Source organism: Tachysurus fulvidraco, chromosome 2 (assembly GCF_022655615.1).
Source record: "Tachysurus fulvidraco isolate hzauxx_2018 chromosome 2, HZAU_PFXX_2.0, whole genome shotgun sequence".
NCBI lineage: Eukaryota > Metazoa > Chordata > Actinopteri > Siluriformes > Bagridae > Tachysurus > Tachysurus fulvidraco.
Genome location: NC_062519.1, coordinates 24,973,667 through 24,995,891, shown reverse-complemented (window position 1 = coordinate 24,995,891; position 22,225 = coordinate 24,973,667). Strand labels below are relative to the sequence as shown.

The 22,225-nt window shown below is 42.2% G+C and overlaps 1 protein-coding gene across 1 annotated transcript in view; it reads right to left on the bottom strand.

Annotated features, from left to right (window-relative positions):
• Positions 1 to 928: 928 nt before the first annotated feature.
• Positions 929 to 22,225, bottom strand: part of efna2a (ephrin-A2a) — a 122,527-nt gene continuing 101,230 nt past the window's right edge. Inside the window, exons 2-4 of the mRNA XM_027169606.2 lie at positions 13,228 to 13,520; positions 7,953 to 8,018; positions 929 to 2,693 (exon numbers count right to left, since the gene is read on the bottom strand). Coding sequence (XP_027025407.1) covers positions 2,572 to 2,693; positions 7,953 to 8,018; positions 13,228 to 13,520 — 481 coding nt within the window. The 3' untranslated portion in view covers positions 929 to 2,571. The remainder of the gene's footprint in view (positions 2,694 to 7,952; positions 8,019 to 13,227; positions 13,521 to 22,225) is intronic.

Here is a 22,225-nt window from a genome sequence, read left to right as displayed (position 1 = left end):
GATGATAAACACCATGAAAGGTTCTGTATTTGAAACATTAAAAATAAAATAAAATAAAATAAAAATAAAAATAAAAAAGAATTCATTACAGGACTACATGTACCAGAATGTGATACAAGCGGGAAACAACGACGACAACAGCAAACATCTCTAGACTCGTTTGACTGCAGAACTGGTACCATCATTGCGCTAGTAATTCAAGGTCCTACGTTATAACTTCATATCACATATGAATAATGTCCACTGTGTGTGTGTGTGTGTGTATGTGTGTGTGTGTGTTGTTTTTTTGTTTTTTTTTTGGAAAAGAAAATGTAAAAAATAACATGGAATAAAGTAAAATATAAAAGTTCCAACGAGCATTTAAAAAAAAAAAGTCTCGCGATCTTGCCTATGTTCAACACCAGCTCTTCCACCCCAAGCTTTTTTTTTTCTCCCTTATTGACATTTTTGTACAGTCACAAAATAATTCATACATATAATCCCACATTTTTTTTTTTTTTGAATAATCTCCTCTTCTTTCAGAATGAAAGCGTCCACTGGAGCAGAAGTGCTACTTGAATTCAGAATCTCTCTCTACATTTTGAACTTTGAGGCATTCGTTCGCTCTCTCGTGCAACTTTAGTCCTTCGGGCCTGCGGTCTGCGCTCTCACGTCGACCGGCTTGTTCTGGGCCGTTGCACGAGCGAGAGTGTGTACAGGGTGTGGGTTAGTGCGGTTACAGGAGATTTATGTGGAGCGGCTCGGCACGGAGAAAAAAGCGGCACGTTCAGAAATGGGTAAAGAGAGCGTCCGAGAGAGAGACAGCGGGTTGAGACGATTAAAGACCTGAAACACACTAACACTTCACCAACACGGCATAAACACCCCGTCCCACCCCACCCCACCCCACCTACTACCCAGCCCCACACACACAAACACCCCCCCCCCCAACATCACTTGGCACTGTAGCTTTGTGACAGATTTGCTTTCAGACTGAGCACCAGTGATTAAAAAAAAAGGCATTTTGTAACTGGTTAATATCATTTTCTAATCTACACAACATTCTTTTTGTACGGCAAAAAAGACTGCAATAAAAAATACGGTATTTTGATGCAACTCCCCTCCAGTGATCGTGTGGCTGCTTGTGATCTCGAAGTCTAAAAAAAAAAAAAATTTCAACTAATTTCTTTGGCAAATTCACAGAAAACGCTTCCTCTTTTTTTTTTTTTTTTTAGTTTTGTTATAGATACACTCACCGGCCACTTTAATAGGAACACCTACTCATTTATACAATTATCCAATCAGCCAATCGTGTGGCATGACACGGTTACTGATGTCAGAATGGGCAAAATGTGTATCTGTACATGACCTGGTTGTTGGTGCCATGTGTCCTTGTTTGAGTATTATAGACACTGCGAGGCAGGTTTGAGCTGACAGGAAGGCTACGGTCATTCAAATAAGCTCTCTTTACACATGAACTTCCTTTCAGTTCTAAGGCTAATCTGGACTGACTGGAAAACTTGACATGCTCTTTTTCTTGATCATCAACAGCAACAGCAGCTTTGCCTGCAGCTCATTAGATCTCGCCCCCTGCATCGTCAATCCTCATTCTGATGTTTGTTGTGAACGTTGACTTAAGCTCTTGACCGGCATCTTCTTGATATTATGCATCGCTCCTCTTCCTCACCGGACGTAAAAAAAAAAATTTAAATAAAAAAAATGTGCATGTGTTCCTAATAAATTGTCACCCAGTGTATCTTGGATGCAGTAAAAAGACTTTCCAGAGAAACAGCTTTTTTCTTTCTTTTTTTTTGTGTGTGACAAAAGTCCTTTATAACCAACACGAAAACATCCTGTTTCTCTGGAAACTGTGTGCAATGCTTTATTTATTTATTTATTTATTTGTTTGTTTGTTTATTTATTTTTACTCCATCCACTTACTTTACTGAAGTACACTGAACTTACTTCCTGGATTCGTCTTCAGATTGCTCTCTCTGTATATTTGATTTCTTTTTTCAGTAAAGGCTCTGGGGATTGCTCAGAGAAAGGTACACATGCCCAGCAAAATGCACTCTTTCTCTAAATGCTGCGCAGTAATGCTGTACAGTAACTACATCCGCAGGATCGATGGTGGTTCGACGGGTGGTTTCTACTTGGGGCATGTCGGTAGAGACGAACACACAGATGTTACAGATGCTTTTGAACACAATCATAAAGCAGACTTAGCCATCTTCACTTAGTGCATGGCATAATAAGCAACACCTTCCCTTCCCTTCCCTTCCCTTCCCTTTAGTCTTTTCTCATAATTCATATATAATTTTCCCCCAAAATGAGTCTTTTCTCAATGGCAGTCTTTCGTCATCAGATGAAGATGCAGCGTTAAGAACTGAACGGACAACAAGAGGATATTTAGTGGTGGGGTGAGTGATTCTTTTTTCTTTTCATTTTTTTTTTGTTCAAGGAGAATCAGCAGTGCGAAGCTGCATGCTGGACTGGGAGGTGTGTCTGTAGGTGTGTGTGTGTGTGTGTGTGTATGTATGTGTGTATGTGTATTGTGTGTGTGTATGCGCTCCGCCGTGAAGAGCCGCGGTGCTAGGAGGAACCGAAGAGCACAAGTAGTGCGAGCAACATCAGAAAGAGACACGGGGACAGGAAGTGACCGCTGTTGCTGTCATCTGTCAGGAACGGCTCCGGCGACTCGTACACAGAGTCATCTGTAGGAGAGGGGAAGAGAAGAAAAATAAAAAAATAAAAAATCAGAGAAGCGAAAAAAGAGATGAGGATATGAGTCAAACGTTTCTAGCACGTCTTCTCTTCGGAAGTACTTTTTTTTTATTTCCTCCTCAAAATACAACACTTGAGGATTGAAAGCCAGCCTCAATGAAAGTGACACTTTATTGACAAAATGCTCTTGTCTTGGCTGACCTAGATTAAGTGGGAAAGACGAGTGCAGCGATTTTGCTGTCGTTTTTTTTTTTTTTTCTCTCGCTATGCAGATAGCATCAAAGAGCATGAAACACACCATACATGGCTGTCAGATCCAGGCTTTGGTGTTTTAGTGACACACATGCTGGAAGAAAGAACCTCGACTAAACACGAGACTAAAAACATATGGAGCTCTGCGGATATGAGGTGTATAATTACCATATTGCTTTTATTCCTAGGAACTTCACTGCACTGTAAATCCTGTATACGTGACTTCGTTCGCTGTTTCTAAATGCCTCAGGGTCCTTTCATTTGTGCTAATGAAAATGATTGTTTACGTTCCACTTAGTACAAATTACACGGCTACTACGATTACAAAATGATTGCAATTTAAGGCAATTATTTTCCAAGCAAACATCATGAGTGCTCACACCTGATGGCTTTTGTTATTATTATTATTATTATTATTATTATTATTATTATTATTATTATTATTATACATGCTGTAGTTTCTGATTAATAAAGCTCTCTCTCGATACACTTACACACACCGATAACACTAATAATAATAGTTATATTAGAAACTAACCAAAGCGACCTCTTTGTTCTCTTTGTACACGGGGTATTCAATCATCCTGAGGTTTCTTGAAAGCTTTTACAGGTTCGACGTGTCAGATTCGAACACATTCGTCATTCTTCTCCTTTGCCTTAGTTCCCCTTTTCCCCAAACTGGATCTGAATTAAAGTGGAGGTCTGGGGGTGAGATTAACCCCTGTCTATGCAGCAAGATTAGGACTCGGGCCTGGCAGAGAGCATGAAAATAAACAGAAGCGTACCAGACTTGCGTGGAATTATGGTAATGGTGGGAGCTGAGCTGGCGAAAAAAGCCAGGTGGGTCGTATAATAAAACGCTTTAGCGCTGGCGTCCTTATTTCTAACGTTTCCTCTCAATCGCCGATATGCACATACTGTATGAATTTGGTGCTTTCGCCAAGATGATAGGCTGTGTGGAAATTCGATTCAAGACAGTGCAAAATCCACGCACACCTCGTTGAATAAGGTATGAAATCCGGCTTGCCGTTTCCGCTGATCGATTCGAAAGGACCTTGACGACTCACAAAAGAAAAGCACTTGTCTGGTTGCGCTCGCATTTTAAAAGACAGTCCAAATGCTTGTGAAGTGAAATTGTTTTGAAGGGCAGTGTACATTAACTCGACGGGCTGCAGGGACTGCGAGCGCTATCGTAAACAGATAAATGGCAGTGTGAGAAAAGGATCATTTCAATTTGCATGTAATTGTCTCGACTCCTCGCTGGAACTGATGATCTCAGAGCGAGTCCGTTTGTTAACAATTACATTAGACTAATGGGCTGCTCCCCGAAAGGCTTCTCGTCTAAATTTATAACGTGCCCTAAAAGCACACCTCTAGGAAATGAGTCTTTTTAAAATAAAGCTAGTGCAAATATTGACCAACTCGTCTCGATGCTCGGCGGTGTATAATGCATTCCTCTGGGCCTTGTGTAAATACCTGTAGTACTGGTGCTAACTCCACTGTCACTCTGGCTCCTTTCAAAGCTGCCCTGCTAAGCCCTCGTGTGACTCGTGAACCGTTTCTTAGCGTTGATGTTGTGCAGGTCTGAGAAACCTCAACGCTGCTCTGTTTATTGAAACCTGGCTTAACGTCTGCATTTTCAGCACTCTGCTGATGTTCAGAGGTCACGACTTCAGAGCAACGTTCCAGCCGGAATTCTGCTAGCAAATTAGTCACCTTCATTACTAGGGGGTATTTGAATTTCACGTAGTGTTAGTTTGATCAAAACATAGTGTTATAAGCTTCTTTCTGCCAGCCAATCATCATCCAGGATGAAAGCAACAAAGTCAACCTTATCCAATCGACATCTGTGATCTGTTTACAACTTCTACTCATAGTGATGGATACGTATTTACCTCAAAAATGTTTTATTAAATCATCAGAATATATTTGTAGGCTCACCGATCCAAAGTATAAATAATAATCATTTTGTGTTCTTGGAAACAGATTCTGTAGGTCAGTACTACATGAAAAAAAAAAAGGATCTTTAAAATAATAATAATAATAATAATTTACACCGATCTATCCTGTTGCCTACTTGAGCAACACCGAAGGGTTGCAGCTCTTTGTAATAAAATTGTAGTAATAGTGTCATAGTAATGGAGTAACAGCAGCAATGTAATAGTAGTTCACGAGTCCTTCGGATGTCCTCAGGATGAAAAGATGGATCTCAGAGTCATATAGTTTATATCTGATATAAAGAGGTCAGATATGCAGATGTGTGTGTGTGTGTGTGTGTGGGGGGGGGGGGTGTTGAAGAGTATGCTGTAAACAAAGAATGCTTTGAAAAATGGAAGTGTTAAACATTTCTTTTCATAAATGAACAAAATGCAGTGAATAAACAAAAGAGAAATCTAAATTGAATCAATATTTGGTGTGACGACCTTTTGCCTTCAAAACAGCAGCAATTCTTCTAGGTACACTTGCACACAGTTTTCGAAGGAACTCGGCCGGTAGATCGCTCCAAACATCTTGGAGAACTAACCACAGATCTTCTGTGGATGTCGGCTTTCTCACATCCTCCTGTCTCTTCATGTAATCCCAGACACACTCGATGATGTCGAGATCAGGGCTCTGTGGGGGTCGTGCCATCGCTTCATGCTGGTTTGAAGGCAAAAGGAAGTAACACGAAATATTGATCTGATTTAGATTTTTCTTTTGTTTGTTCACTTTGCATTTTGTAAATTGACAGAAATAAAACACTCGTTATTTATATTTCTGAAAGCAGTCTTTGTTTACAGAGTTTTTTCACACCTGTCTAAAACTTTTGCACAGTACTGTATTTCCGAAGAACTTTGGGCGGTTTAACTGCTGTTAAACAAACGAGACTCGTGAAGAACGGTTAAACAAACGAGACTCGTGAAGAACTAGGACAAAACATAAAAACTCTCATTGATCATTTAGGAGAATTAAGAATCACACGTGTGTAAACTTTTAGAACTGGATATTTTTCGATTGCTATGTTTTGTGCACTAGATGTAAACATTTGTTATGTGAAATGCCATTTTCAGGGCAGAACTAAATACGGTATACCGGATTAAATATACAGTATTAAGAAGTATTAAAGGTGGGGTGCACGATTTTTGAAAAAATGCTTCAGAAAACTGTCGGGCTGACTAACAAAACAAACGTGCAGCCAAAAGTTTGGACACACCCCCTTTTCAACAGGACAATGACCCCAAACACACCTCCAGGCTGTAAGGGCTATTTGACCATGAAGGAGAGTGATGGGGTGCTGCGCCAGATGACCTGGCCTCCACAGTCACCGGACCTGAACCCAATGGAGATGGTTTGGGGTGAGCTGGACCACAGAGTGAAGGCAAAAGGGCCAACAAGTGCTAAGCATCTCTGGGAACTCCTTCAAGACTGTTGGAAGACCATTTCAGGGGACGACCTCATGAAGCTCATCAAGAGAATGCCAAGAGTGTGCAAAGCAGTAATCACAGCAAAAGGTGGCTACTTTGAAGAACCTAGAATATGGCACATTTTCAGTTGTTTCACACTTTTTTGTTATGTACGTATATAATTCCACGTGTGTTAATTCATAGTTTTGATGCCTTCGGTGTGAATCTACAATTTTCATAGTCATGAAAATAAAGAAAAAAACTCTAACCTTATGTGTCCAAACTTTTGGTCTGTACTGTATGTGTGGGGCGGAGCCATCAAAACAGGGGTGGGACCCATTTGGGTTAGGGGCGTGTTTGTTTTGGTGATTTCAAATGTCAACATTGGCTTTCAAACATCGTGCACCGCACCTTTAATATACGTGTCAGGGTCCTTTGTTAGGGTTGATGAGACCGTCCTTGGGGTATGATTTTTCTTTTTTCCCCAGTTTTCTTTTTTTTCCCCCTCTTCCCCTAGTCATAGGTTGTAAATTCTGAGTCACAAGTTTTAGACAAACACGGCATCGGTTCCTCTTAGCTGTAGATGTTGTAGACGTGCTTCAAGATTTGTCTATACAAACCATCATAAAGTTTACAGATCAGCGGAAAACGAATAGTGGGGCATTAAATATTAATAACATTATTTGGCTACATGCAGTGAGTTCAGTACAGTGCAGTGAAAGTGAAAGAGTAACTGGGGACTGAATGTTTACAGTGTTAAAATAAAACTGAAAGAGTAAACGGGAAGGACGTTTATAGCGTTAAAGGAATATTGCAGGTAAAAAAAATATCTTAAGGATGACTTCAGTGTTTAAAAGTGGAATATCTTTTATATTAGATAACATACTGAAAAGCATTTATTCATCATCATGTGTTTTAATAAGCTCAAAAGCACAGACTCGCTGTAACGTTTATTAGTTATTGAACGAGACGGCGTGATAAGAAACAGGCAGGGAGAAGCTTATGAAACTAAACAGATCGAGCTTACAGAATAATACAATTCTGTGTCACTGCTCAAAAATGTCCTCTCCATTGAAGACCTTCAATGAATCTGTATATGATCTGTAAATATAAATATTTAGCTTCGACTTAGAGCCTGATAACACTTGGGTCGTGAGGTGTGGGTCACTAGGTAGTGTGTTCAGCCAGGGTTAAACTAACAGAGCACCTTCTGGAACATTCTGTATATAAAAGAACGGTTGGAAAAGCCCCTGGTTGCTGCACCGTGGAATGATTGGTGGAAGGGTCAGGGCTTTCTGATTGTTATCTGGCCCTTGTCAGATGAATAGCTTGCTACGGAATCTGCCCTGAGGAGCCTTATTTTATTTGTGGAGTTACGACCGTGCTCCCGAGAGATCGGACCATAAAGCGTGGTTGGAGATTCTTCATATAAATGGCCAGGCATCAAGGAGCAAGCTTATAAATCGGACGGGACAGGGGATGATTTGGATGGAGGTGCAGGAATCCGGGAACTTGTGTTTCACATCATCAGGCTTGCAGCATAAATAACACTGATGGACAGAAAAAAAAACATGACAGGGCATTAAAGCCTCGTAGATTCATGGATATACTCACTTGTAGGCTTGACGTACACTCTGAGCTTTAAGCACGGCTTTCCAGCAAGGTTCGGATGTGGCGACGCTGCGGAGAAACAGAGCGACAGATACAGATTACGGCTGAAAGTGACATAAACAAAAAGGCTAGACAGAATGAAAAATCCCCAAATGAAAGTATACTAAAAAGGCAAAGCCATTAATACTTAGCCGATGACATCGATTACACAAGTCTAAGGGACAAGGCTGAAATCTTCACCAAGCATGCGTGGCCCTCAGCTGTTTCTGGCCTTGAGCTATTCCAGTTCATCAGGCTAACCATCAGAACTTTGTGACTCGAGTGTAGAGAACAAATCTCCACGGCGCGTCTGGTGACTCATGCGCATACGCACACATTTTATGTCTCACACACATGCACCATATGGCTTTGTGAAACATGCTTGCGCTCCATGCACCTCCAATAATACTAAGGACCTTTTTACTCCCTCAATGTGTTCCTACCAAAAACCTTTTTTTTTTTATTTTTTTTATTTTTTTTTAAGAATACAAAATAAAAGACTACACACGGCTGCCATTACAGCTTTTATCCCATAAAAATTCCTCTGTTCCTGCTGTTCTTATGGCTTTCACGCTAAACGACTGCTCTGGCTCTATTTCTCCGCGACAGGTGCTCCGTGTGAATTGACAAGTAATTGCTGATAGAAGAAAAGCAAAAAGAAATGGAAAAAATTCACCTACGTTTACAACCATAGGAATAAGACAATGACACCAAAGCCTGCCACTGCTCATGGATGTTGTTCAAATTGAAATCAAGTTCAAATTTTATTTACACGACCGTACGCAGTAGTGAGATGCTTCTCAGCCTCTGGGTCAGAAAGGGAAAGAAGATGGAATAAAAAGAGAATAAAACGAGTTGCAACAAAAATAGAAATAGAATTATCTGTACAAATGAATATATATATATATATATATATATATATATATATATATATATATATATATATATATATATATATAGAGAGAGAAATCTAGAAATCTAATATATATTTATATTATATATTTTATCTATATATATATATATATTTATATATATTTATATATATATATATATATATATATATATAGAGAGAGAAATCTAGAAATCTAATATATATATATGTATGTATGTATGTATGTATGTATATTAGAATATGAGTAGTGCGTAATTATAAAACTATAAAGTGAAATAAAAGGGCGAGCGAGATCTCGAGCAGCTCAGAGTGATGGCTGTTCGCAGCTGCTTGACGCCACTCGGTGCTGGATCTTATAACCTTATAACCCTGAGCTGCTCTCACCAACTGAGCACCGGTCTTCATGTCCCCACAAAGACAGGAATCTGACAGCTTTGACCCTGTGGCTGGTCCCCATGAGGAAACCATTTACAAAAAAAGATCATTTTGAATACTGAGGATAAGGTTAGATTCTTGTTTTAGTTCTTATAGGGATAGTGTGTGTGTGTGTGTGTGTGTGTGTGTGTGTATGTGTGTCTGTTCTGTCAGTTCCAAAATGTCCTGAGTAGGTACAGTATGGAAAAGCCTAAAATATCCACTAACTTTGGAGAGAGCAAAAATAGGTTTCTGACATTATAAAGTGCTTTTTATAAAAGCAACATGCTTAAAAAAAAAAGTCTAATATTTCTTTTTGTTTCTAGATTTAGGATGAAAAAACAGAAATAAGAACTTTTGTAGGTTTAGAATATGAGACGAGAGTTATAATATATTTTTATGCATTAAGATGTTAAGTGCTCCAGGTATTGTGTGTATGTGTTTGTGTGTGTGAGCATTTGCTGATATATGTGTGTATATATGTGGGTTGGTGTGTGTGTGTGTGTGTGTGTGTGTGTGTGTGTGTGTGTGTGTGTGTGTGTGTGTGTGTGTGTGTGTGTGTGTGTGTAAGCAACTATAAAATGAGGTACACTGTTTGAGTTACCGGATTATGTGTGCATGCAAATTTATTTTTTTTGCATGAAGCCTGAATGGAAACAATAGAAATGATCACACACACACACACACACACACACACACACACACACACACACACACACACACACACACACACACACACACACAAACACACACACATACTGTACACACACACACACACACACACACACACACACACACACACACACACACACACACACACACACACACACACACACACACACACACACACACACACACACACACACACACACACACACACACACACACATACTGTACACACACATACACACACACACACACACATACTGTACACACACACATACACATAAGTACATACACACACACACGCACGCATGCACACACACACACACACACACACACACACACACACACACACACACACACACACACACACACACACACACACACACACAAATAATGACTATGGTATAGGCAATGCGAATGAATTTTACTAGTAAGAAATAATTTAGAAAGGACCTAGTCTGTCCAGGCTTGTTTACGCTTTAGCTGCCGCCTTTTGCTTATAATCTTGTCACACTCTTTTCAGAGTATTTGCATACCAGACGCTGATGGATACACCCAGTGATTAGCATTTTCTTTTGCAAACTTTTTTTTCTACTGAATATGGAAATACGGGTAATGCATAATTACAAGAGTGGCGTTATGTATCTGTGTGGATTTGTGTGTGTGTGTGTGTGTGTGTGTGTGTGTGTGTATGTGTGTGTATGTGCGTGCGCTTAGCACCGTGTCAGACTGACACAGTTACCACTCGCCCTCTCAGACACTTGTGATTCGGTGCAAGTCCTGGGGTGATGGACAAGCTCCTTTGTTTGAGGATAACCAAGCTAAGCCTCCTTTCGCCTACTCCCTATTCCTCTTAGGCGGCCCTTTTCACCCTATAACCCCAGGGGCCATGACAGCTACAATATTGGTAGTAGCCAAACAGTTCTCCGAGGGGGAAAGCGGGAGGAGAGCACGCTGAATAGGGAGCGTAAGTGCTTCCCTGCCCAGGCTGCCGTCGGGGACAAAGGGCACACAAAGCCAGGCTCCGGCACTGAGCAGCAGACGGAGGGCATTAAAAACCAGTTCAGGACATGCAGAAGAATCCCCTGTGCTTGAATCCCTAAAAAATTCTGAACCTTCTGTCTTTCTTCCTTTGTTGTTCACCCTCTCCGTCTCCCACCTCTCTTCTTTCCAGGACTGACAACATCCCGTGGAGGGGAATAAGTTCTGTGACGCCCTGCTGGTTGAGGGGGTGGACAATTTGTGCAAAGCCCATTGCCCCCCCAGTCAAAATAAATTTCTATCACTGGGAAGATAATAAGCAGTGAAATATGGAGTGATGAGACAGACATAATTGTCAGGTAGAACTGGGCCTTGGTTACAGTGCTACTGTACCGTTTGCTATCTGGTGTTTAGGGATGTTATAGAAGTGCTGTATTTAATGAAATGTTTTGTAAAGTTCTTTCTCAAGGGGCCGGTTTCGGCTCAGCCGCAACGTACGTGTCCTTGGATTTTCCCCATTTGCACACAGCAGAGCATTAAAAGATGCACATTTCCAGCTTGCGTGCTTTACGGTTATTAAGGACAACAGATGGCAGTGAGCTTTCGCAAATGACCACAGCGTCAGTGATGATAATAAATGTGCTTTTAGTCCTCAAACGAACCATTTTTACAGTGATGCTTTTAGGGTTAAGTGTCCTGACACATAATGCGCTATTTTCACTGCCAGGCCATAAGTTGTGTATCAAATCCGTCTCTGCTTCACCAGCGAATCGGTGGCTCACTAAATACACCGGACAGACAACGACAAGGAAAAAAAAATGAGCAGGGACAAAGGAATCGTTCTATTCCAGTTAATGAACTGTATTCGTTTAACGTGAGATGCCATATTCGGTTTAGCTTTGGTTACACATGAACTTCACTTTCCTCTCAAATCTGCTTAGGTTGGAGCAAAAACAGAAGAAAAAAAGGTTTATGTGCAAAATGGGAGAGAAAACAAAACAGAAGAGAAGAAAAAAAGAGTTGAAATTGCCTCATTAATGCATCGGGCATGCTGCCCTAAGCTTTTCCTTTTTGCCTTGGCCCAGCGGGAGCCCTTTTTATCAGGCCAAAGGACACCTTTCGCCTGGGCCATTAGCAAAACTGGGACAGATTCACTCTGGCAAATTCTCCCCCTTCACAAGCCCTGAGAGATTGCAGGTTGAGGATGGAGCAAGCAGAGGGGCGTACCCGCTGTGACCTTGGCACGCTGCGCACGGAGCATCTGGAGGACGAAGAATCAACAGTGAGCAGTGTCCGGTGCCACATACCCCTCAGGTTAATGGCTTTTAGCTGTTCTTGTCCAAAAAAATGGTAATGACAGCAGACTCGAGGCTGCCGGAGACACAATTACTCCCATCAGGAACCTCCCGACGGCTAAATATGATTTGGCCAATCAGCATAATTTGGAGAGCGTTCTGCTTGACGGCGTCCGTAACTGGTTTTCACCCATCTAGCCCTGTGCGGCTAAGTGCTGAGCTAATGGCGTATGTAGTGTTTGACAAATTGACATTTTCATCCAGAAGAGAGCCCTTGGAAACAAAATGGAAGAGGAGGGTCAGGCAAACTCTGACCATGTGAGGTCTACAGGGTGGGGTAGAACTCTCTGCAACAGCTCAACTTGATTTATGTGACTTTTTGACTAAACACAATCTGTAATAGATTGTGCAACGTAAGTGTCTCACGTGTCAATGTGAGTGAAGGTGAAGACTGCTGGAAACGAACATAGCAATGCAAACAACCATTTGGGGGTATTAAACGGTCTGCAGTAGAGGACAGTGGCATGCTACCCAAGTAAAACTATAGAGCATAGCCTATTAAATAAAACTCCCACTGACTGTCTGGCTCGCAATTTAAACTGTCCTTCAGAAGGAGCATCAGGCAAAAATAACAAAAAGGTATATAGAAAACAGATTTGTAATTTCTGGAACGTCCGAATCCCCCACTAGTCTGTTTAATGTTCATGGGTCATTGGTAACAGTTCGTACTGTATTATTTCTCTTTAACGTTTATTATAGCAGACAGCAGCCCACAAGATCTGTCACAATAACAGATATGTGTATGGATCGCTGCGGCACATGCTACTGATTACTCTACACTGCAAATCCCACTTTATGAAGCCTGTGCACCTAGCAGACCTTCCCTTTTGCCCCCTTGAAATCTGAGAGCAGATGATTAGACCCTGGGGTGACGACTACACCCGTGCTGGGGCTTTGGGTGAACAGTGTTAAGATGCAACAAGCTACTCACAGATGTAGTAGTACTCATGTCCCGGGCGGAACTCGAAGCCCAGCGAGAAGGGTGTAAAGAGCTGGAACTTCTCGGAGAACTTGAGCGGCCCACTGGGGCTGAGCGGCCGATTGCACTCCCAGCGCTTGAAGCCTCTGATGAGGTGGTTGCAGGTGATGTAGCTGTCGTAGCTAACCATGTAGAGTATGTAACGCTCCATGCGCTCCGGAGGGAGTGGCGTCTCGTAATGCGGACAGTAGATGTCCAGATAGTCGTTGATGGCCACCTCCACCGTGTACTCACCGTGTACGAATCTGCGGGGAAAACACAAGCGACAAAAACAAAAACAATTCATATTTCTGTGGCAAATAAGTAATAGCTATACAAACAGAAGGACATGAGAGACAGGCTCCAGCTGACACAAATCCAATTGGCCAGTTTAACACCCCTTGCCTCTGAAGCAGACTATGAGGAACGACAAAACGATCTCATCATTCAAGCGAAAATAGCTGATGGCATGTGTCACTTATGCAGGAGATTTTCTCAGTGTGCCCTGCGATTGGATAATGGGGGCCAGCGCTGCTGAAGTGGGACTGACTGGAATGACCAAGCAGCATGGGACAGGCAGAGATTGACAGGGGTTCACAGAGTGAGAGCGGCTTCATTAAGCGTTTTCACAAGGTCCGGCTCATGGCTGCCTCAGCCGAAATGAGTTTGCTGGCCAGGCCGATTTAGATACAAATTGAGAACCTGCATGGTGCCACGAGTTGTCTAAAAAAAACCTGCTTCAGATTTGCTCCAGCTATAGCTCACATGATTCCACGTATAGATTCAGATCTACTCTGTACCTTTACACTATTCTTAGTCTTTGGTTTGTATTACATTTAAACAGCATTTTGCAGTAGGGAAAAAGTGATGAGTCAAGTTCTCTTTGGAGGAAGCATTCTTATCTCTCCTGCCTCGAGAGCTTTATGTGAATGAGACGTGACAGCCCCAATGGAGGGGATCTCAAATAGCTTGTTAACAACACAGCTGACAGACTTGCTCCATACTCGATGCCGTTAGCCTAGGAGGATAGGAAAAGCCTGTCACGAAGGACCGCACTTGTGCTTCACGGACAAAAATCAAATATCAAATTGGACTTAATAAGGTAAGAACGAGTGCTGCATATTTCCACTGACAAAGATGAATCTGAGATAGTGAAAATTTGACAATACACAACTGACAAACACCCACAAACAAAAAAAGCCCCTCTACCAACTCTGACTCGTTCTTTTGTCTGTTGAAAGTGTAAATCCAAATCTTATTTAAAAAACAAACAAAAAAACAATGGTGCCGAAACAGAGAGCAGCCCATTCTTAATGCTATAGGATTAAGTCTTCGTTTACGAGAACGGCACACTGAAAAAAGGCAAAGGGCAGGATCTGCTGGTGAGGGGGATTGCAAGGGGTTAAAGGGGCAGAGAGAGAAAAATGCCCAGACAGCAGATGACTTCAGGTCAAATATGGAATGTGTTCAGGAATATAAGGGTCAGTAACAGCAAAGGAAAGTATATAGTGTACCATAAGTGCCCCAAACAACCACATTTAAGGGTTTTATGAAAATTTCAGCCAAAAATGGCCCTAACGCAATCAACCGTACATAATCGTCCTGTGGCATCTTAATTTGGGCCCATAAGTGATCCAAGTGTATGTTCTCTAAGGTCCTGGGAGGTCTGTGTATTACCCCAGAGATATGATCTCATCAAAGTTGAGCTGCATCTGTGTTCTGACAAGGAGATTTGAATTAATCGTCATCATTGCACGGGCACATGTGGACCAGATGAAAGTGGTAAGTGTGGGCCATCACTCAATTATTATCTGGGTGGGGGTTTGGAGTAAGGCCTGGTATCAAATGACCGGTAATCTGGGTGTGGAATTACTGTCGGAGGGCTGTAGAGAACCAAACTCCAGCTGCCTTCTTTAAACGTCTCTCTCTCTCCCTTATCACTGCTACCCAGAGATCAATCCTTCTCTCCTTTTCAGTGTGCATTTCTTTCTTTTTTTTATTTCTCCCCCCTCTTCCTATTCCCTTCAACATGTCACTTTTTTTTCTCTCTTCCATCTCTGGCACACTTGAAACCCACACGATCACTGACGGCTTGCTTGCCAGGCATCCTGCACTGTGCACCGGCATCAGGGTGGAGGGGGAGAGAGAGAGAGAAAAAAAGAAAAGTCTAAATAAAATATAAGAACCTGTCTCTAATGTCCAGCACTTTTAGAAAAGAACACTTTATATTGCTTCTGCCGAGAGCTCATGCTATTACTTTAGCCTCTGTGTTCAAAAGAATATTTTTGTAAGCACTAGCGCAGGGTTGATACTCTCGTCCCTCTTTTATCCGCTCAGGCTTTCTTTTTGTATGGGGAAAGTGCTTGGATTACAGTGTGATTACTTCTTGTGGCTGGGGCTTAAGACAAAAAAGCAAACGAAGAAAAAAAAAACAACTTTCTGGAACATTCTGGAAGATCTTGATATCACTCCGTGGTAAAAAAATGTAATAATCTCGCCATATAACTACATGCGTTATGAGCGCACTAATAGTTAACACATACCATTATGGCACGTTGTGACATTTGTCTTTCGGATTCCTAATATGCATTACGTCTGAGTAAATCGATGGCACTGCCTCCTCCTGGCAATAAAGGCAGTCGAGGCTGCCAAATGCGTTGACATTCGCAAAGTCTGAGCGATTCCTTCTGATCGAGGAAAAAAACAAAAAAGAAAGAAAATTACGACCTTGCGAATAATGCCTGGTTTGTGGAGGAGGAGCTGAGAGGGAAGCAGAGTGATGTGACAAATGAAAATATCAATAAAAGACCTTAATGTGATAAGAAAGAGCTATTGAACACGTACACGCAAGCTGTATTTGGTAAACTCGTCACACCGAGGACCTCTTATTCTGATTCGTCCTCAGTTCTCAGCCATTAGGACACAAACACACACTAATATGATGTTTGCTTCCCATCTTCAGGGTATCAGCTTCCCCAAAGAGCAATCGATAGCTATACTACCAACAACCCCGATCTTCGATCCTCACTCCTGAATCTCGGAGGGAGACTGAGATGATAACATGAGATATAATGAGATAAAATCTGCCATATCTCGTGATGATATAAAGAAGACTATGTGGTGTTTGAGGAAAGTAATGATCTACATTCATCTGTTTCCAGGAGACAAGGAAGAAGAACTGACTGTTATCTCTGAGAGGATCTTAGTCCCTTAGTACCCTTAGTCCCGTAGTACCGCTGTCTTCCTTCGAGCTTCATGTGTCTCAAGTAGGAAGTCTTAGCCTTCAACGTTCCTGCTTAGGTAGCTGTTTTGTGACGAGGTGCAAATTGACAAATTTGGGAAATGGTGTAAATCAAAAAAAAAAAAAAAAAATCATAGTTTCTAAACACTGTATAGAACAACTCCTGCAAACTCTTAAGAGCCTGATCTTCTGTCGACAAGGAACACATGGTGGTGATTGATCAATTTGACATTCAAACTAAACTACCAGTGCTGACTTTGAAGTTCCACAAGAGGTTTGTGTGCCAGTTGGTCACCAAATACCCATCAGACATTAATCCATCACACGAAACTTGTTTGTGTTCGGCATGTTTAAACGAAGAATGGAGATCCTCGCTGTGAACTTTTCAACCAAGTCCATTCTCCCAGGGGTCTGAAGTGGCCTGATTTACCAAAGCGTCAGACACACCAGAGCCTGCTCCATCTCTGCTCGGCTTTATGACTTCCTTTGCCTGTAACCGGGCCCCCGCTTTCAAAGTCTCCAGCAGGAAGCATCTGCACTACAAGAGGTCAAAAACCAAACAAGTGGATCAGATAAGACCGAACCGACTATTTACGCTATTTGATTTTTTTCAATCAAGGAGCCAAAGAGTCATTAAAGCCATTAGAGGTCAAAAAAAATAATAATAAAAAATCGGTCCTGAAGAATTCTGTGCTCTGGTTAAGTGATATGAGAGCATGTTGTGGCTGCTGGCCTCTGATAAGGCACACCTCATGAACGAATGTAATGCACCGGAACGGTCTGAAAAACAAGAGCTACATATTACGCAGGAACATGTGGGGCAGCTGGAGTGATTCTCAGATAGGAATGTAAAAGTGAGGAAGAGCTCCTTTCTGTGACCACCTAGTCTGTCCTGGGTGAAATTCGCTCCAGCTGTTTGTTAGTCCGTGCCACATGCTTTACAACAAATTACAGAGCAAAGAGAGCAAGGCAGAGAAAATGAGAGAGAAAGGTATTGGAGTGCAACAAGGCAAATATTCACATCCTCTCTGGTGTGCGCTGCGCTCTGGGATCTTCCATTCATCATGCTTGCAGCCTGGATTCGCTCCCAGTGCAAACACTATAGAACAGAAATTTGACAAGCACTGCCGGGTTGACGCAGAAGTGCAAATCTGTTTATATCATGCGGATTTCGCTCTACGATACGGCAGAGAGGACTTTCTCCTTTTTTGTTGACTCACAACCAAGGCAAACGGGATTGCGGAATTTACTCGACAATTAACCCGATGACCCGGACAAGTTTGTTCAACACAAACACGGCGGGATAATAACACGATCTTTTCGCACATCGGTGCTAATTTTGCTTCTAGCTCTGTGCTGTTATGTTTAAGACCTCATCTAAGGCAAACGACGCAGATCCTGTAGTCTACGGTGCTTTGGTGTGTTAGTCTTTGGGTTTTTATTTTTGACAGTGTTTGATGGGAAGAAGGGGGTTTGTGTGTGGGTCAGTTTAGTCACAGAGGTCTGCAGCAACACATGACAGAACTGTGCGGGTGTTTATAATAGACAGGCTAGAACAATCCTGGAGACGACGTGAATGTGTGTGTGTGTGTGTGTGTGTGTGTGTGTGTGTGTGTGTGTGTGTGTGTGTGTGTGCACATGTTTTAGAATGGCCCTTTGTGCTAGCAGGCCCTGGTCTGGAAGCCATTTCCAAGCGCAACAGCTTGGACCTCGACTGCCATCCGCCTCTTCCCATGTGGATCGTGTTTATTGTTCTTCGTGTCATGCAGACGCCGACCCCACACCCCCACACCCCCCTTTCAGCACCTCCCCACAATCTAAGCCTGTTATTCCAGCTCAGTTTGAGCAATTTTCCTATCGCTGCATTTATGCAAACTTAACCCCCAGTGAGCGCTCAGTGCTTGCTTACGAGAAAAGAAAACACACACACACACACACACACACACACACACACACACACACACACACACACACACACACACACACAGAAAACAAATAAATTAAAAAAAGAAGGCAGGCTCAAGGGGCAAAAAGGCGTGTGCTTTATTAATTATATCATTCATTTATTTGAAAGATTAAAGGCTTGTATTTTACATTTTCCAGTGCATCACCATGATTCTTGTCTTGTGAGCAGGATTCAGGAGGGTTGCAGTAATTAGCTTGGTAGCTCATGCACTGGCACACTCAGCAGTAGTGTGTGTCCCAATCACAGTAGAGGCAGTGGGCTAATAGAATACCCTCCTTACAGGGCAGATGCACTCTCCTGCTTAATTACATTTTATATTTTGTTCTGTTCTCCTCCCGTTAAAACCGAACGAGTGCCAATTTTAGAGTACATCCAGTGCTACAGCACATAAACTGCTTTCTGTGAAAGATGAGAATTTGCTGCTGTATTATTACAATTTCTACCAAAATTATTGAACAAAATATTGCGAACAATTGCACTGACAATGAAAATAATGAAAAAGCTGACAATAAGTCAATCTGATATTTAATGACAATTTTATTTGAATGCTTAATTCCCTTATACACAACAGCGTAGATGGTGATGGTCGTCCGGTACTGTATATACATTCGGTGTTACTATCCTACATGAATCTGAACGCTTGTAAAAAATGGATTTTCACCTTTTTTTTTTTTTAACTGCACAAGCCTTTTGCGAAGGCAGGCTGCATTTCCGTCATGTATTCCACAGCCCTGCAAACAAGGGAGGAATAATTACACTCCTTCTGACTAGGGAAACTATTTATCTTCCCTAAATCCCACACAACAACCGCAGTGGCTGCCCTGCGCAGCACAAAGCAGGCAGAAAAAAGCCGGCAACAGTCTGCGGGTAGCTGGGGACAGTGAGGGTTGGGCTAATTGGAAATGCACGAACACAGAGACAAACCTACCTTAAGAACGCTCACACTTGGACACACAAACGCTCCGGTCTGACCTGGAAGCCCTCGGGGCCAAACACAGGTGATCCTGTGTTTCGTATCGTTTAAACGACATTAATCCACACCTATCTTGAACAACCGACGTGCTCTTCTTTACTTCCCTGCTTTTCGGGTTGAGACTAACCGAGAGAGAAAGGGAGAGGCGGTTCAAATCAAACATGGCGCTACCCCAAGCAAATACTGGTGCTTAATTGGCAGAGCCGTGCTAAATTACGGTCCTGCTCTTTTCAGGGTAATGCCGCTACTGGCTGACTTCCTCTGGCCTCCTGTGAACCCTAATGAGTAGATGCTTATTAACGACAGCAGCCGCTATTAAACAGCGTTTAGCAGACGCAAACCCGACTGTGCAAACCATGTGCTTGCCAGCAGTTTGTTAGGGGCTGGAGTGAAGCTGCAGGGTTTCCTTTGAAACAGATTAGAACTGTATGGGGTTTTCAGGTTTTTACTGAGTGCTGCGCTATTAGCCGCCGTCTAACTTCTCAAGGAGCCGAGCACGTGATAACCATACTGGTAAGAAAATGCAGACCGCAAACACGGCTGGAATGATTTTTAATGGCCAGCAAGCAGGCGATTAAGATAAAAAAATATATATATATCATGTTGCAATTATGGTGCTATAAATTCATTCACTCGTCTTTACTATGAGCTGTATATTGCTCATGGCTGAGGTGGAGCCGGAGCTGCAATTAGGATTACAAACTACTACTACAGCTATCCCACCCCACCCCACCCCACCTTAACAGTGGCTCTGTACGTATATCGGGATAATAAAATAACAAAAGAATCAAAATGACCAGGACAACAAATAAGACTTCAGCTTGGATATTTGTGGATTTTCCCACACACCACTTATTATGACACATCTATTGCATTTATCGTAGTAAACTGCACACATCTGCACTTTCACACATCTGCACTTTCACACATCTGCACTTTCACAATATTCATACCATTCTGCCGTCACTATGTTTTAGATTTTATATATATATATATTTTTCCCCTTTGTTTTCTGACTGGATATTAATTCAAGAGTTAAACATCAGTCTGAATTCCAGCAACAGGATCATTAAAGAATTTGAATCATTTATGTTTCTTGCTGCATAATCAACAATATTTGTTTTGATTCTCTCGTGCTCTGACCGATAGCGTGACTTCTGATTAATCGCATGCTTGCGGAGTTTCTTTTCCTTTCTTACTTTCTCAGAACATACTGACTATTCTGAAATCATTAACGTGCATGAATGAGATAATCAGGAGAAGGGCAGCGCAGGGAATTTCACCTTCTTTACCTCTAACATATGCAGTCACTAACTTAACAAAGTGGGAGATTTCATGGCATGTTACCAGATTAAGTTGATTAGAGAAAGCAAAAAAAAAAAGAAGCCTCTTTATATAAGCTGTCCTCTAGAGGGCTTGTGAGATGTGTAATATGCCAGCCATGGGCTCGTTTCAGTGATGAGATTATATGCTGTTTGTTTCATCATGGGCTCTGTAAACACCTGTCTCAGACAAACGACTCTCTCGACAAACAAGAGCGCAGCAAGCGATGCTTGTGCATGCTTATAGATGGTGCATATAAGTGCTCATGAATTCACATGTGCACACACACACACACACACACACACACACACACACACACACACACACACACACACACACACAAATTCTCTGTTTCTCCCTCACACACAAACTCTCCTACTCAACCCACACACACAGACACACACACCCAAACCCAGCCACTCAATTGCGCACACACACACACACACACACACACACACACACACACACACACACACACACACACACACACACACACACACACACACACACATTTCAACCTGATGCAGGTATCGACATAAACATACAAAGTAGCTCAAGGACTGGACACAAAACCTCCCTGTTCTCAGCTCAGATTTCCAGCTTTGTGTGCAAAAAGGTACACGAGTGTATCTGTGTGTGTGTGTGTGTGTGTGTGTGGTGTGTGTGTGTGTGTGTGTGTGCACAGAGGGGGACAGGCTCCAAGCTGAAAATGATAATGATGCCATGCACTCTAGAGCTAAGTGTATCACCCGGCCTGCTCTCCGCTGCCTGCCTTCTTTGTCTTTTTTAACACCATTAGCAAAGTGCAGGCTAATAGAGTTAGAGCTTGGGCTCGGTCCGCAGGAGAGGGATTGGGTGACTCGCTCTGCTTGAGAGCCCATCTACTCGACTCCTCTCATCTTGCTCTGCGAGGCCTTTTAAAGGGCCTTGATGTATTCTTTTATTTCCCTCTCCGAGCACTGGGCCCATTTCACGGCCATTGTTCTGCTTGGTCAAACAGCCCGCGTCAGACCCTGCTGAATCAGATGGCTTACGCAAGTCTCATTTCAAAAGCTGCTTGAGAAACATTTGAAATGGAGACTATGCTCTAGGTGCACAGAACATGACAAGAAAACCGTAGTAATCACAGCAGCAGTTAGTGACCATGCATTTTGGTAGTGGAGAAGGATATTATTAACAAACAGTGCCTTGATTTATGCTTCAGGATATCTAGTGAATGTTTAGAGCACAGTTGAGCCTCGACAACATACAGTCATCCTGCATAACAGCTAGGCGTTTTTAGATACAACGTTGTTCGACTGTGTTTTATACATCACGGTACATACTGTGCGTAGAAGCACTTATATCATTAACCAAGGTTGCAAGGTTTGAACAAAAATTCCCAGCTTTAAACTATGTCTCAAAAATTTGAGCACAAGAAAACAGACATGGATTTGTTTATTTTCTCAGACTTCATTGTGGGTAAACA